Source organism: Amborella trichopoda, chromosome 3 (genome assembly GCF_054954075.1).
Source record: "Amborella trichopoda isolate Santa Cruz 75 chromosome 3, AtrichopodaSantaCruz75HAP2 v2.0, whole genome shotgun sequence".
In the NCBI taxonomy this organism is placed as follows: Eukaryota; Viridiplantae; Streptophyta; class Magnoliopsida; order Amborellales; family Amborellaceae; genus Amborella; species Amborella trichopoda.
In genome coordinates, this window is record NC_142338.1 from 52809735 (window position 1) to 52827595 (window position 17861).

A 17861-nucleotide genomic window follows, 5' to 3' on the forward strand; every position below is an offset into this window, starting at 1 on the left:
GTCCAATGTGTGTTTTTTAAGATAAACTTTGAAACTTCAAAGTTCTAAGTTTGTTGTTGGATTTATCCTTTTAGAAACACACTTAAACTTTGGACCCTCAACATATAAAAGTAAGGAGATTTGAATAACAATGTGAAGTAAAAAATGGGTATGATCGTAAAATGAAAAATTGAAGGGAACGGTTTAAACGATGAAAATCTTGGGACTATGGGAGACATGTACGTAAATTTTATTTGATCGATCCCAAAATTCCCTGGAGCAAATATACAATATGCTCCGGAGAGAGAGAGAGCTGTGGTCTTAGAGAGAAATAAAGAGAGAGGATTTCGTGGGAGTTCGACGACCCCTAAATTGATTGGTTTCTCTCCGTTGCAAGACCGAGGGCGAGAGCCATCCTTTTTTACGAAAACATGAGCGTTGCAGTTGTTCCATTGAGTTGCAGAGCCCCCTTAGGAGCAAGAATTCTTCACACTCGTCCATGGAAGAACTACCCCACTTGTTGGCTCCCCTTATGGACACGTCCTTTGAAAGTTTCGAGTGCCATTGGAGACCTGCAACCTACTCAGATTATAGAGGTCGATGCTATAGCAGCAGGAGAAGCCATGGTTGCAAAATCAGAGCTTGAGGTTAATGGGGATTCTCCTGAAGTTGTTGAAGAGTCCATTAAAGAAGATAAGGGAAATGGGTTTCCTAAGAAAAGCTCAAACAAAGATCGAAAGCCAGGGGATGGGACCTTTGACTATGAGAGGTTCACTTTGCGCAATGGAAGAGAGGTTCGTTCTTCTTCTCTTTCTTCATTTTTTCACTCTGTTGGTATTTTCCTTTCCTGTGTATTTCCATCTAAATTCATGTATATATGTTGTAGGCATTTTTATGTTTGGTCTATAGTTCAGTCTATTTGTCTTTTATTTGCCTGGATTTATGTTACATAAAAGGCAATAATTTGTTTGTTTTTAGCCTTTTCAAATTGCTCTAGCTTACCCTCGTTTGCGAATTTTGAAGTTTCATTGCTAATTTTGAAGTTTCATTGATTTTATTTTCAAACCATTGGTCTTTTTCTTTTTTATTTTTTTTTGGGGTAAATAGACCATTGTTCTGAAATACTGAACTACAGTAAATTAATCACCATGTCCATTTTTTGAACTCAGTTATTATTGTTTAACATAAAAAATCACTAAGCACCAGAAGATTGATAACTCCTGTGTATGAAATACAATCATAAAATTCTATCAGTTTCCTGTGGAGGTGAATTGAAAATGAGATATCAATGTATTTGTTCCCTGAAACAAAATGATCTGGTGTTGCAGTCTGCTGAGTATTGTGTTATTTTTCTTGAGTAGAATTAGTCATTAAAAAAAAAGTTGTTAAGTTTCTTGCACGACTATACTAATTGGGCTATTGCAAATTTGAGGCTCGCCACTGTTGTCAAAGAAGATACATGAAATCAGAAAAGTTAAGGTCATTCGTGATAATGTTCTTAGCCAGTAGATACGACTTTTCTTTATTTCCTTGTAATAGGTAAATGGCATGTAGTATTTCTTGACGTTGTAAAACTTTTGTAGTATTCTTGGAACTAGTGACTGTTGCGTGTTCAACTTCAGGTACCTAAAAAATAAATTAAAATAACATTAAAAAAAATTGCAAAAAATGTCAGATTGTTGTATAATTTTTTTAAGTAATTTGGATTTTTTGGCAAAGATTGGTGAGTTTTTTTGACGTAACCCTATTTTTTGTATTTTATTTTTTTAGATGTTTTTTTAAGAAGTTCCCTACTAGAATGATATTTTTTTTAAATCCATTTTTTCTATAATTTTTTAGTCTTATTTGGAGTTTTTAAGTTTGCCTTAAGTTTTATTTAACTTTTAGTATATTTATTTTATTTCTTTAATTTTTTCCATTTTCATTTATTAATTTATCCAGGAGTTTTGCCCTAATACAGTACTCGGCCGAGGACCGAGTCCCTTGGCCTAGGCGATTTCCTAAACAGTAGTTTTGTTTCTTTTTTGGGCCTTATGATGATTCTTCTAACTTTTTGAGTAGATGTACCATAATTCTTGACCAAACTTGTGTAGGTTTACTTGGAAAAAGCTTACCTAGTTGGTGTTGAACATAAACGTGGTGAAGATGATTTCTTGGGTATAGAAGAGTCACTCGAGGAGTTAGCCCAACTGGCAGACACTGCAGGGTTGTTGGTTGTTGGCAGTACATATCAGAAGTAAGTACTGCACTTTTTCTTATGGCACCATAATTGTAGGCGAAAACCCTTCTTCAGGACTAGTAGTGTTGATTGCATACACTCTTCTGTTGTGCCTTCCATACTTTATTTTAAGGATTCCATTCCGGAATCTTTCCATGCGATTTTGATTTCTTGGAGTTGTATAGATCCAGTGCGATAATTGCAGTTGGCAACCTCACCTCCTCTTCTTATTTTGCGTGTTCTACACTAGTGGTCCTTCATGCATCATTGTTTTTCTTGAGAGATGATTTCATGCATCATATAGCAAGATTATGGTCTGACCTGACCAATAAATGACGCATTTCTTCATGACATAGTTAAAGGTTAAAAATATCAAAACAAATTATTGTCCATAACACAATAATGTTGACAATTGTTGCAAAGAGTAGAAACTAATCAATCTTTATTTATAATACAGATATAAAAAGGTCATACACTTCCTATGAAGATCAATAATTGATTAACATGATGCAATGCAGTGATGAAGTGGTTAATTACCTCCTTGAATTGTAGTTCCAAAGGTCGTAGACTTGTAGTGGAGTCATGGTTTACCAAAGTCGTCTTGATTCAGCTTTTGTCAAGTCATACACCAGGCTTGCTTGCCAGAAGAAACAGGCCATGACTTGAGTTATGCGATTGATGATTTTGTTGATTCATCCAAAACCCATGTCATTGTTGGGGTTCTGATTTATAAAAAAGCCTTGTACGACCTATATTTATCCCACTTTGTCTTTAATTACATCTGATACCATCACATTGTTACAAAATACAAAATATTTCAAGTACATTTTCCACCATTGGGATCTTACACACATGTGAAGAGCTCTCAAATTCCCAATTATGAAACATAATGGATTTGGACATGCATTCAAGGTACCAACTTGCACAAGTGAGAAAGAATCCCCTCCGAGAATAAATCAATAAAATAAACCCAACTTATAGTAATCCAATTCAAGAATACAACAATATATGTAACATTTGTTTTTTGTAGATCATGTGATACTGTCTTGAGGCTTGACAAATGCAGGAAAGGTTTAACATGAGTAATTTTTCCTTGATAAACCTGCTAATCAGAGTTCATATTTTGTTTGCACATTGTATACAAGTAACTTTTTAGTATGTTCTCTCATCAAATATCGTTTTTTGGGCATTGAATTCTAAACTAACATATACATTGGCAGGCTAGCCCATCCAAATTCACGAACGTACATTGGATCCGGCAAAGTTTCAGAAATCAAGAATGCTATTCACGCCCTTGATGTGGAGACTGTAATATTTGATGATGAGTTATCAGCAGGGTAAATTAGAGCAAAAAATTCTACTGCTCTCTTCATGATCACTTGAATTAGGGAGAGGATGATAATGCTGTTGTTTTTTTACACACACCTTCATATGGTTGATTCATATATGAGTTCATTTTGAAGTGATCGCAAAAAAATCAGGCTTATATCTGAAGTTCTGAACTTCTTGTTTTCTGCAACTAAGAATTTGCCAGTTCCGAATATATCCCGAAAGCCCCCCACCCCCCAGGAGGGGGCCTTTTTTGTGTGTGTGCGTGTGCGTGTGCGTGTGCGCACGTTGCGAAAGCGCCCCCCCTCTTCTTTTTTTCTGTGTGTGCGTGCCCTCACCTGCTTGTGTGTTGTGTGTATAAGTTTGTTTGTTTTCTTGTGGCAGGATACAAACCTGAAATTCTTTTAGGCCTTTTGCTTGCTGTTGAAAATTGCTCTTCATGGATTACTGTTTGAATTTTCCGCTCATATTTACTTGCAGGAAAATCTGCATGCAGTTTACCGCTTATGAATAAAGCTTCATTTTTGTCACTCGACCGGGGATATAATTGTTTAATTTCTGAAGCTATTCATATTATTGAATATGCTAGCACATCTATTTGTATTTATTTGGGATCCAGTTCATGTTGTTCTGCTTAAAACTAGAATTTCAAGAGCTTCATGTGAATGAAATGGTTGAGCTTCTGAAAATCAGATTCTTCATGCACTACTACAATTTGGATTTTAGAAATACAGAGCTGCTTGCAAATTTACAATGTATATAAATTTAAGGATGAAGAAAGTTGAAGCTATTCATATTATTGAATATGCTAGCACATCTATTTTTATTTAATTTCCAGTTCATGTTGTTCTGCTTAAAACTAGAATTTCAAGAGCTTCATGTGAATGAAATGGTTGAGCTTCTGAAAATCAGATTCTTCATGCACTACTACAATTTGGATTTTAGAAATACAGAGCTGCTTGCAAATTTACAATGTATATAAATTTAAGGATGAAGAAAGTTATTTGTTTTAAATATGCTATAAAGGTCAAGTTATGGATGCATTTACAGTCCCCAAGGAAAGCTTTTGCACAGTTTTATGAGTTGCGGCCCTCATAAAACTTAAAATTACCAAATTACCCCACCATATTTCAAAGGTAGTTTGGTCATTTTAAGTCTTGGGAAATATTTGCATTATATTTTTTTGCACTCCTTATTATGCAGTACATATGCCCAAAATTTCATCTTGATCTGATTTGTAGAAAAAATTATAGAAAATATTAAAAATTCAAATAGTAACATGCATTTTTAACCATTCAATCAAGATTCGACATCTAGGAGTATAACCTAAATTAGTATTCATTTTAGGTGATAACCTATCGGAAGCTTTTTCCATATGTATGTATGTATGAATATATCTACATAGCTCCGCTTTGGCTGGCTCCAAGCTGATCATGCCGGTCCCAAGCTCGGGTAAAGGAGTAGGTTTGAGTTAGGTAGTGTGGCCAACATAAAACTTTTCCAAATCTTGTCATGCACCCTGAACCTATGAGCACAATGACGGACCAGGATTCATGTATCCAACCCCAAATAGTTGAGATAAGGCTTAGATGATTATGATGTTTGTATGAATATATGTGCATGTATGTTTAGAGGGAGGGAGGGAGGGACAAAGAGCAAGCAAAGTATATACTCTTGGGATAAAAAAACTGAAGATGTGTGCATAAGATGGAGAAATATACATGAGAGGGAAGAGCGGGGAGGGGGGAGAGGGGGGGTGGGAGAAAGGATGGAGAAATATACATGAGAGGGAAGAGAGGGGGGGGTGGGAGAAAGGGGACATAGAGGAGAAGAAATGTGGATGGTAATAGAGGAGAGGGAGTTAGGTCTCCTCTATATTATGACATTTATATGCCCACAATCAGAATACGTTCTTTTGTCAGACCATATCAAGCAGTGTGCTGGTTTCTGTATTGGCTTTTTGGAGAGTGTCATAGGGAAATCATTTCCTAAGCAACAATCTCCTGATCTCATTGAAGATATGAGCCAAATGTCATGGGGGAGTTAATACAATCGTGACCCATCTAATAACATTGAGGGATTTGCCCTCAATGACTTATGGCCCTGGTCAACGCTGAGGGAATATCCATTGTTCTGTGCAATGTTTTAAAATAGAAAATATCAGTTATATTGGCCAGTATTAATGAATTGGGCCCTGCTCACACCAATATATGGCTGATGTGACATGGTGTATCTGTATAATCAAAATCGCTTTATAAAGTCGGATATTGACAATTTTGAGGTTAATAGCAGCCATTTTATATCAGTATAAAGTTGACATATCGCTTTTATATATTTGAAATGTACAGTTGATATAAATCTGTTCATATCCTTTTGTTAAAAAAAATGCCTATTATAGCTGTCGTAAAGCTATCACTTGTTGAAATTTATTAATAAGTAAAAAATGGCACCACCATAATATCCAATATTTCCCAAATTTCACCATTTAGACTGCTATATTTTAAAGTATAAAGATAATTATTTTTTCTGTTCTAAACCCTGATTTAGGGGCCGATTCCATAATGTATTGTCACACCCCTTAGCTCAAAAACTTAGTACTGGTATTTTTAATATTGATCCTGCTCATAGATCTTGGAATCTGGCCTCTACAGAATCTCTCAATCCAATTGGGCTGGATACAGTGCATTGGGTGGATCCATAATCATCTGTCCTGTTCCTGTTAGGCTAGGGTTCCTAATTGAACTACATTAAATTTAAACTTGAGCAGCTAAGTGGTGGGGCTACTGGACTATCTGCTGATCTGCTCTACTAGCCACAACTGTGAGCTTATGAAATCCAATTAAACCGTATATCTGTTGCTCTAATGCCTGCAAGATCTTTGTGAGGCATTTCTCAAATTTGTGAAACCGTTGCTCCTGAGCACTCTCATGAAATTTATTTCAGATGCCCCCCAATGTGGCTCCTTAAACTTCTTTTCTGTGAGATGGCTCGGTATTAGAGCACAATCACTGCCACTGCCCCTCAAAAGTCCTCTAGGGGTGAGCTTTATTTAATGACATACATTTCATTGGAAATTATTGTAATTAAATTACCTTTTTATGCCTTTTTTATTACTTCAATATTGAGAACACAGGATAAAAGTGCCCATTCAAAGCCTGCCATTATATTTCTTCATTACAATGATATAGTTGTAGTATCGTTTCTATTTCGTGGATTGGATGGTTTGCTATACCTTAAAAGATTATTGATTTTACCCAGTAATTTTCTTTAACTTATCTTGGGGGTATTCTATTCTCAGATACTTTTTGCAACCAGTAGCAAAACATGTTGGAACTTTTATACCGTTATCTTTCAGGTTCTCATTCAAACAACTGACCAACAGTTTGTCAGTTGCTAAACTTATACTCCAAGTTCAATTTTTTTATGTAATTGTCATTTTCAGGCAGCTTCGTAACTTGGAAAAGGCATTCGGTGGCGATGTTCGAGTTTGTGACCGAACTGCCCTAATTCTGGATATCTTCAATCAGAGGGCCGCAACTCATGAAGCGGCTTTACAGGCAAAATTCTTTTCCTATCTATATAACTAAATTTAGTGGATCCCAAATAGTTGGAATAAGACTCGGATGATGATGATATAACTAAATTGTTAGGTTTATGCATCACATCTTTGATACTCGAATGATAGCTTTTTTTCTTAAACTATAGTATATGGTACCGTGATACTTGAGAATCAATTTTCATTATTATTTTCATGAGCACCTATATACCAAATGCCTTTATTGGATGACTGAAAGTTGACTATGCTACCACCATGCACACAATGGTAGTGTATAAGACGTTTTTAACTGTATGCCCATTATCAAAATAAAGCATGTTATGGTAGGAAGTCACATGTGTTTAGTATTTTTTATCAGCAATACTGCATAATTGCTATCAGGTTTCACTGGCACAAATGGAATACCAACTGCCAAGGCTGACGAAGATGTGGTCCCACCTGGAACGGCAAGCAGGAGGAAGGGTCAAAGGTATGGGTGAAAAGCAGATTGAAGTGGACAAGCGCATCTTACGAACTCAGGTAAGTGAGCATTTTGTTGAATCAAATATACCATTCATTTATTTATGTGTGATTATGCATGGATTCATTGGAAAAGTAGTAGTTGAGGCATGACCTAACTTGGGAGTAATGAAATTCCTTGAATGGAGACTTAAATTGTACTGCTACCGAAAAAAAACATTCTTTAGGGCTGGCTATTCTCATAGATGATTCACTCCTTTTGGGAACTTGACGTTGTAAACCAAGAGACAAAATAACTTGAGTATAAATGGAAGTTGTATAATGTTTTTTTTCTTGTATAATGTTGGTTCATTGGTTTGTGCTTTTCTCCCAATATAGCTTTAGGTGGGGTTGGAGGGAACCACACAAGGGATAATCATTTAAGTGATAATATCTGAATTATCAAGGAGCTCAACTTATGATTATTAATAAAGGAGCTAGTTTATGCACGCAAGGTTTTTGTAACTGCTCCCTTCGTGCTGCCTCACAGGTCGCCTAACAGGTTATAAGTGAATCATTTTTTAACTTACTAAGACTATGGAAATTCAATCCTTAAAATTTCCCTACTAAATGCTTCACAAAGTGGTAGAGGAACCCATCTATCTCTCCTACCAAAAAATGATTCCCCCCCCTCTTCTCTTATGCCATACCAGGAAACTATTCTCTCTCTCTCTAGACTTCGTTCTTCCAAGGCCTTACCAAATCTCCCTTTGTCTCTCTCACCACCCAAAATCATCGGTATGGTTCTCTTTCTCTCTTCAGCATGCAACTATAAGTGGAAGGGTGCAAAGGGTGATCATTGAGAGGTAGTTCTCCTGCTGGGTTCTTGGAATGCCTGTAGCCATAGAACTGTTAGATAACTATTTTGGTGAAAGGTGGACAATGTAATCTAGCCAAGTGTATACAGTTAAAAATTCTCTTCTTTCTTTTATTCATTTGGCTAAAACACTTACAGGTGTCCAAGATACATCTTTAATTCATAAAATAAAACCTTAATATGACCTAGGATCATCACTTGCATGCCATAAAAAAAGCTTTTTGCTTAATTAAAATCAAAATGCAATATACAAGAATGAATCAAGAGACATGGAGCTGTAAAATACCAGATCACTATGCTAAGAGTTACCCCCAAGGACTTGTTACACTCCACTCCAAATATCCACACCAATAGCATATAGGATCGAGGTTCTTAACTTTTTGTCTCACACAATGGGAAGCCTAGGCAAACCCTAATCTAAAATATGTGAGCATGATCCATCACATTACCATGGGATATAAGTTATAACTATCTCTACATCTAGGTTTAGTTGGGGCGCACCACCTCTTGAGTAAACTTTGGACCATGGCGACCCATTTACCCTAACCTAAAGAGAGATGTGATGAGAAAGAAAGAAAGAGAGAGTGACGTGCTAGTTAGGGAGGAGAGAGAGAGGTCTAGAGAGAGACTCACCTAGAGGCCACCCCCTTGAGGTGTATATATGGATACAATCTGAGGTTTCTGGGGTTCTAGTATTTGCCATCCTTTTGAGACTTAATCTTGATCGTCGATCTAAGGATATTTGTGGGGTGAAGAGATCTTAGTCACTCGTTACCTAAATCAGCAATCATGATTAAAGGGTTTTGGAACCATTATCCCTCAGTTTTCTTGACCCATTCCCATCAAATATCGATTTAAGGAAAATAGAGTATAGTTTCCAAAAATATCAAGTTATGGAACAACTCACTAAATTTTGAATAGATCATACCTTCCTCTCTCCCAATCAATCTTTTAACCAAAATCTTTCTTAAATATAGCCTTTTTTCTGGACTTGTCCAACAAGTCAAAGAGAGAGAGAAGAGAGAGGTGGGGTGTGGGAGCTATGTGGGCCCCACGCTCCATCAAGGTGGGGCTCTCATGTGGTGGAGGCCCTATTTCAAATGGGCCCCACTGACCCCTAAAAATGTTAATATAAATAAAAGGATTTAAAAAGCTCCATAAGCATTTTTAAAATAGCTTTGTATTTGCAATAGCATGAGAAATCAATTTTTTAGCTCTCTAAACATCTTTTTTCATGAAATAAAATTTACAAAGCATTTTAAAATTCATTTTAATGTTCAATAATTCAAATAAAATATATTTAAATATAATTCAACGGGAATTGAATCCATTGGGTCAAGTAACATGCAGAGTCACTGAGGCACTTCACCTATTCTTGTAGCTGTGAACTACAATCATCTTTTCCAATTGACCTAAAGAAACCCATGATCAACTGCCTATCACAGGGGTTTATGATTGGTTCATCGAAGTCGGCCACTAAACGAAGAGAACATGTTTCTATTCAATGGATTACAAGTCCCCCCAAAGACAAGCCCAGGTCACATAGACATTCACACAGTATTGTAATGGCGCATGGGAGCCATATCTTCCGCTTCTATACACGACATGCTCCAATGGGCTACTTCCCAAACAACTATCTATTGTAGATATCATGTGATGGCAATGATAAGGATTTTTGGCTCTTGTCCCCTCAGGCCAGCCAACTTTATGCAAGGGTCACACAGTCCCTTGGCCAACCACCCTTTGACTTGTTGTGCCGCATGGCCAAGGCTACATCAAGGGATGACCTCACAAACCCTCCACGGTTGTGCCGCATGCCCAAGGCTACATGGTTCTCGACATCAACCTGGGCCTAGCTCGTCAAAGTCCAGGTGAGTCACGGCATCAAAATGCCTCCCTTGGTCCCTCTCAACCATAATATTTGGTCCCACTGGACCTTACTCCCATTGGAGTTTATCACATCACTAAGGTCATAGTTTTACATGCTCTCATAAGGCCTTTAAATGGCCATTAAATCCCAACATTTGGAAATACTAGTTTCCCTTTGTTATTAATGACATTTTTGTCCTCTTCTCTTCTCTTATTCATTATTATCATGAAACTGATGTTTACTATATAGACGTGCCCAAAGAACTCCCATTAGGCTGCGATTCCATTTGGAAATTCTGATTTTGTGGTATATCTGCCTTGTAATTGGCTCTTTCGCATGATTTGTTTTGGCCGTCTATTCTCACCCATTGCTTAGTTTTTTATTTTTTAATTCTCGAGAATTTTTCAGGGAACCAAAAAATAAATAAAATTTATTGAATTGGTTTCCCGTGGTGATCCAAAAATCCCTCTTATCTTTTTTTAAAGCTGTTTATGAAGTGCCAAACATCTGAATTACGCAGCACAATTGAATGCCTACATCACCTTAGACTCGATGGATGAGAAGCAGAGTGGCAGAAATGGTCTGAGGGAGGGAGGGCATCTGAAGTGAATTGGGTAGCACAATTGACTGCCTACATCACCTTAGTTTCAATGGTAAGGAGGCAGAGATGGTTAGAGGGAGGGAGAAAGGGAGGGAGGGCCAGCGGAGTGAGAAGGAATTCCTTTACCATTTTGATAAGTCTTGAATAAGGAAATTCAAATATTGCGTCTCCATTCTTTTAGTTAGTTTGAAATGACTAAGTTATAACTGGTCGGGTGACCGGAATGCTGGTGCAAAGGGTGCCACGACGAAGACTTGGGTGCATAAACTAGCCCCCTTACTAAATAATATAGAAACACTTCACTGATAGGCTCAATGATCTTTTTGTATGAGTTTGCATCTCCGTAATTCAGTTTTGCATGTAACATAGAGCATGTTTGCTTCTCATAGGATCTCAAATGGACTTATTATTCTATGTTGAGTCATCATATATTCTGAGTTCTTTTTTTCTTTCATTTGTGATTGATTGTTATTTGTTTTCAAAAAATTTAAAACAGATATCTCTTAAATTCTGTCTTAGAATATTTACTAATCTATTCTTGGCTTCTTTCCCTAGTACTGTACCCAGGTCTACGAAGCGATTAAGAAACATAAGTCTTGATATGATGCCCAAAAAAGTAAACATTGCTGCTGTGAGTCGAGCATGCAGACATACAATTGCACATTTGCCACTGCTTTTGTAACCCTTGTTAATTGTTGTGCACATTTCTTCATTTAGCCTGCCCAACAAATTTTTTTGGTCAGATTACTGCTCTGAGAAAGGAGTTGGAGTCTGTTCGGGAGCATAGGAGACAGTATCGAAATCGTCGCGTGTCTGTACCTGTTCCAGTGGTATCGTTGGTGAGTAGAAACATGGGCTATCTATTTTCTAGTGTCCGACTTTTCACCCTATTTATCTCTGGATGCTCAAAGCCTTCTTACCTCACATGCGATCTTGTTCTATTCAAGGTTGGTTACACAAATGCTGGGAAAAGCACAATTCTAAATCGTCTAACTGGAGCTGATGTACTTGCTGAGGATCGCTTGTTTGCAACCCTGGACCCGACGACAAGAAGGGTGCAGGTTAGCCAATAGTTCTAAGTCCACTTATGTGACAAAGGGAAATAAAATTTTTAGAGCCTAAATTCTATATACAAATGGTAAACACCACATCCTTGTGTGTGAAGGCTTAACAAAGCACATCGCACCCAAATGTGTGGTGAAGTGATTTGTGAAGGGTTTTCAGTAAAGGATTTCTTTCTAATTTTGCCTCTGTTGTGGCTAAATTGAAAATGAGCAGATAGTCAGAGTCTTTCTATTTATGTTAATGTGATTCATTTTTCCTAAACTATTTAACCTAAAATTTGGTTTCATTAATACTAGTATCGCATGGGAAAATCAAATGATCTGATATGTTGCTTGCCCAGGTTTGGGCTGCATAGGCTTTTTGTCAAGAGGGGGTACGTAATTAGTGCACATTAATTGTCCATTCTTGTGACTTTTTATGGTCTCTGATGAATGATTGTTCTCTGTTAAAAGGGAATAATGCGTTATACTTTCAGAAATTCAACACTGCAAAAGCAGATTGAGTTATTCTATGTCAGATTGATCATCTCTTTTACCTTTTTTAAAGAAAACTTAAAAAAAAAAAAAAGAGAATTATTTAAGAATATTAAAATCTATTTTTCCGTATCTGTAATATAATAATTAGAACATGATTTGGTACATAATAGGGGCATATGTACTTAATGGATTTAGAGTGGAAACAAAAATTGTTGAAAAGGAAAATTGTTGAAAAATGTCTGCTTCTCTTTTTAAGTTGCCTATTCCTCGACTAGCATCAGGCAACTCAAATCTGATTTACTTTTTAGACATTGTTATACTGTAATATGAGGCTTAAACTATTAAAACCTTACAGAGATTGACATGGAATTCTGAGATCTCTAAACTAGTGATTGGATCTGCTTACCTAGTTGGCTATTTTGAATTTGTTTTTGGTGGAATGCATATCATTTATTTTTTAGTCTCTTTAATAAGTTATCAATTTGTTTGCATAGTTACCATTGTCTTTATCTCCTAGATATTCCTTGCACTAAGGTACATGTATCCTGGAATCCATACAGCTCAATAATGGAAAGGAGTTCCTTCTTACAGACACTGTCGGATTCATACAGAAGCTACCAACAACCCTGGTAATCTCTTTTTCCAAATTTGACTTCATTTCAGAATTACTGTTAATGCTAAGCTCTATTTATACTTGAGGGTGGTAATGGGCTGGATTTGGGCTCGGTTGGGGTTGGCCTTTGCCCTGTCCTTGATCCTAGAGGCCTGGCCGGCACCCTACCCTGGCTTGAGCCTTGGCCGGCCTCTCTTGGTCTATGGGTGGCCCTGGCCCTATTGTATTTATTTCCTTTCTATATCATCTAACATAGATCTCATTCCTATCATGATGTATATCTTTTGCTATTTTAGATAATTTGATTTTCCGCATATCAAACGTCTCTCTCTCTCTCTCTTTCTCTCTCTCCCACTACTCCAATATAGCTTTGTACTTCCTATGTTCCCTCTCCTAGATTGATTTTATCTCACATAACCCATCCATCTATATCTTAGGAAAGGAATTAAAGAAATTTTCAGAGAACAATCCACCAGGCATATATAATTTGTTTTTGTGCAATAATTTTTTCTCTCTTCTTCTCTTGTTCTTTAGGGTATTGAGAGAGATGTATTGAGCTGCACACGATAGATTAAAATGGGAAGAGAGAAATTTTATGGAAGTCTTATTATTATTGGATGATTCTTTAATACTCCTTAAAAATAAGCCACTTCCTTTTTATACATATCTTGGTTTGGATAAGTGAGAATGGCATGATAAAAAGCAAGATCATATAAGATCCTTATCTTAAAAGATTGTTCATCATTTAATAAATTTATCTATTAACAGTGTTAAACTAATGGTTCACCAACATTTACTCACAGATGTATGTTGATGATTCAATTTTTTATGTTGTCTATTATAGTAGTATTCTCTCTCTCTTTGTGTGTGTGTGTGTGTGTGTGAGAGAGAGAGAGAGAGAGAGAGAGAGGGAGGGAGAGGGAGAGGGAGGGAGAGGGAGAGGGAGTCAGGCTGGGCCTTGCAGCCCAGCTATTGACTCGTGGCCCAGGCCTGGCCAGGCAACCGGGCCTGGAATTGATGCCTGCACCCTACCCTTGGGCCAAAAGTAGAGGCCGGGTCCTGGGTTATCCAGGGCTGAGCTGGGCCGATTGCACCCCTATTGTACTTACTCCATGGGGAAACCATTTCCTGTTTTATGTGACTCTGGAGATAAGGTTCTTGTTTTTGACCTTTTTCATGGCAAAAGCATTAGATTCTGAGCTGCATAGAAGTCAGGATATCCCTTCATATCTTGCTGCAAAAGTAATTTGGAGATGCCATGGAGGTCATTGTCTCTGATAACTACTACATTTGTCACAGGTAGCTGCATTTAGAGCAACACTAGAAGAAATTTCAGAGTCCTCTCTTTTGGTTCATGTTGTCGACATCAGGTTTATATGTCATATCTGCTACAATTTTTTCCTTCTTGAAAATTTGTCGAAATGTTTTTTTGGGTTGCTACCTTAGAAATATTTCCACTAATTTTTTGTTCTGATAACTTTATTGTTTGCATGTGCTGAATCAGCCATCCTTTAGCACAGCAGCAGACATGGGCAGTAGACAAAATTCTCTCTGAGTTGGATGTGGCATCAATCCCCAAACTTGTAGTATGGAACAAGGTCTCTCTCTCTCTCTATCGCACCCACCCCCTGCCTTGGAGCAAGACTCTTCATTTCGATTCTTGGCTGCTGTGTAATCTACTGAGACAACAAATTTACATATTGTCGTAATTCAATGGCTTCTGATTTTGCAGGTTGATAAAACTATGGATCCTACTAAAATCAAGATGGAAGCTCTGGAAAGAGACCATGTTATTTGTATATCAGCTCTTAGTGGTGATGGATTAAAGGAATTGTGTGATGCAATTCAAGGAAAACTGAAGGTGCTTATACACATTATTATCTCATACTGTATTCTCTAACATTATGATCTTCTTGACTTTGTGCTTAATTGCTCGTTTGTAATAGGATTCTATGGTGTGGATTGAAGCTTTAGTTCCTTATGATAAAGGAGATCTCCTCAATACCATTTATCAGATTGGGATGGTGGAATGGACGGTAAGTTTGCATGAATTGCCCAAAAAATGATAAGACTGTTACTATATTGCAATTTTTTAATATTCATTAGTATGTTGTGCACGAGAGAGTTAATGTTCAGATATATATTTTATTGTACTTGGGAATTTTTAGTAGTGTTTATATATTATGCTAGCATTTGGCTTTCAAGCATTTCACTAGCACCTTCCGCTTTGCAATGTCAACAACCCGTTGCGGCATGTTGTTCGTCTTTCAAAGTCCATCAATTTTTTGTGGACTGTAATTGGAAGAACGACACACCCCAGTTGCCTCCTTTGACATCTGAAGGGCGTGAACTATTTGAAACCAAATGCTAGCATAGAATACTTTCCCTTTATATTATCAATATAAGTATAGGTTGGAATTAATTGTTTATTTATTTTATGATCAGAAAACTTCGAGCGATATGATACAGTTTCTCTTTTGATCTCAAAAGTTTTATTCTCGTATAGCACTGAAGGTTTCTTTTTTAGGATACAGAAGTTCCATGTATGTGTGAGGGCTTGGTAGATTCTTCCTGCCCTAATTTTCACTCTGTGAAGTAGGAGTCCTCAGGGTGCTTTATGATTTGTGTGTGTGTGTTTGTGTGTGTGTGTTTGTGTGTTTGTGTTTATATAGGAGATAAGTTTTTGTATCCGTTTTGTAATGAATATATTGGTCTTCTTCATGTTTCCCATCTGTTTGCATGTGACTACGAGTGCTAGCCTGTCCCATTAGTTTTTCTCTGTAACTTTGGATTCAAGACGTTCAATCTTTTTCATCATTGTACTGTAGGAGTATAAAGAGCAAGGGACACTGATAAAAGGACATGTACCCCTTCCTCTTGCAAGGCAGTTGACTCCCATGAGACAGCTATGTATATCATAAATAAATTTTTACTGGTAAGGCTGTACATAAACTTCTTTGAGAATATTGTTTGATAATTTTATGTAAATTTGTACAGTTTCAGATTAGCCTTTCTTTAGAACTTTGTGCCCTTGGATGAAACCAACAATCATTGTGATTAGGGTTTCAGGGTGCTGTGAAATTATCATCGAAGATCAGTCGCATTTGACATTTCATGAAAATAGCATTGGTTATGATCAAATAATATGATTATGAGATGTGGTGTAACTGTGCTATGTACCTTCTCATTGCCATATAGATGGCTTGAATCTTTTATTTACGTATTTTATGTTGGATTTTGGGCCCTGCGATTAAGGTATTAATATTGTCTAAAACACTTCCCTTTGGTCTCAAAATGTTATATTCATTTAATTGCAGCCATGATTCATAGAACACTGCTTAACTGCAGCCAAATTACAGTACACCTGTAAATCAAGGTGAAAGTAGTGAGTCATCGTAAGCCAGTGAGAGTTGAAATTTCAGTAGTGAGTCATCGTAAGCTAGTGAGATAACTCTATAAATTGAGGAAGTTGCAGACAAAAACAAAGGGTTTTCATGCATGGAGCTTTTGAAAGTCGATTTGGCATTGTTTTGGCTATGGGCCTTGATGCATGAGATATTCTCCCTGCCCTTGAGGCGTCAATCTCCCTCGACTCGGAAACTCTGAGAAGCAATAGAGCTCAGACGAGTATACGTTTAGGATATAACTATGTCAAGTGAAGCACTTGTTAAAGTTTTCTCAGAAACATACTGTTCAATAAGTTTCTAGGACTGCAAAGGCCACCAACTTGCTTTTTTTTATTGAATAGGACGCGGGCTCCAATAATGAGCTCTAGGAAAACATGTTTTATGACAAATGGGTGAGAAATCTAGGAGAAATTGTGGTATCTTTGATAAACGAGGTCAGAATTTGTAAATAGAGGGGTTGGTTATGAAAAGGCTTAAAAGAAGGGACTGTAGATGTAAAATCCAAAAGTCTCACAAAATTCAAGAAATTTTGTTTTCAAATTTACGCCTAAATAATGACATATCTTCAACTACCCAATTTCAAAATTGATAATAATGATGATTGTGATTTTCGTATGTCAAAAACAAATGGTCTCATTATATATATTTCTTCAAAATTATATCTCTTTTTCAATACAAGAATGTATGGTATGGACCTTCAACAGAACAATCAATCTTTTACTGAAAAAATGAAGCATGGGGGAGTAGTTGAAAGGATAGACACTGTCCTAAATTTGATAATTAAAGTGCGGAGGTTAGGCAAGTGATTGAGCTTTATTGTGGCTAAATCTTGGGCTTCCCGGTTAACCACGGTTAACAGCTATAAACAAGGTTTGTAACTTTTAACCACTGTGAATGAGTTTAGTTGGGAAAAACAATTTAACATGCCCCAACTCAGTTATAGATGGAGGAGAGCTCTGCTTAAACCTGCGTGTGGATTCAATTCTCAAAATTGAAAGATCTTTCTGATTTGCTCTTTAAGACTACCAAAACACTCTGTTGCTTTGAAACACCTAATAAAATTAGGGTGCCGTTTGTATAATGCTGCAACCTTGTACAAGAAAGGTTACAATGCTCTATATTGTCTATTTTACTTGGTATAGATTTAAGATGCCTTTTAAAACACAATCAATTCATGATAATTAGTAAAATATAAATTTAACACGTCTTTTAAAATACTATCAATTCATGACAAGTCTTTTAAGTTAGTCTCTCATCCACACTGTGCAACTAAGATAAATAGTGTAGATTCTTGTAAACTTGCTTCAACATACAAACTTGCAACCTTATTTATACATTTTTCATAAAACTAAGATAGGCAATAGTGATAACTAATATGCTCTTAAGAATCAATAAAACGTTTTCTTTTTTTGTTTGGCCTTTTCGTTTTTTT

The 17861-nt window shown here is 36.7% G+C and overlaps 1 protein-coding gene across 2 annotated transcripts; it reads left to right on the plus strand.

The window, feature by feature from the left end:
* Window positions 1-341: 341 nt before the first annotated feature.
* LOC18429275 (GTP-binding protein, HflX) lies at window positions 342-16189 on the plus strand. 2 transcript variants are annotated; one of them, XM_088861273.1, is made up of 14 exons: window positions 342-773; window positions 2073-2215; window positions 3418-3534; window positions 6825-6881; window positions 6969-7083; window positions 7464-7601; window positions 11612-11707; window positions 11816-11929; window positions 12970-13038; window positions 14322-14392; window positions 14527-14620; window positions 14755-14883; window positions 14969-15058; window positions 15851-16189. In XM_088861273.1, the coding sequence occupies exons 1-14, from the start codon at window positions 411-413 to the stop codon at window positions 15941-15943; spliced, it is 1689 nt and encodes a 562-aa protein (XP_088717399.1). In that variant the 5' UTR covers window positions 342-410; the 3' UTR covers window positions 15944-16189. The 2 variants fall into 2 exon arrangements, with proteins under 2 accessions (XP_088717399.1, XP_006838624.1); XM_006838561.4 differs by lacking the exon at window positions 6825-6881.
* Window positions 16190-17861: the final 1672 nt, after the last annotated feature.

Bases quoted from the DNA above. Each gene is read 5' to 3' on its own strand.
- LOC18429275 (XM_088861273.1), top strand. From the start codon at position 411: ATGAGCGTTGCAGTTGTTCCATTGAGTTGCAGAGCCCCCTTAGGAGCA. The intron at 11,708-11,815 runs GTGAGTAGAAAC...GTTCTATTCAAG, and splicing joins CTGTTCCAGTGGTATCGTTG to GTTGGTTACACAAATGCTGG. The intron at 13,039-14,321 runs GTAATCTCTTTT...CATTTGTCACAG, and splicing joins AGAAGCTACCAACAACCCTG to GTAGCTGCATTTAGAGCAAC.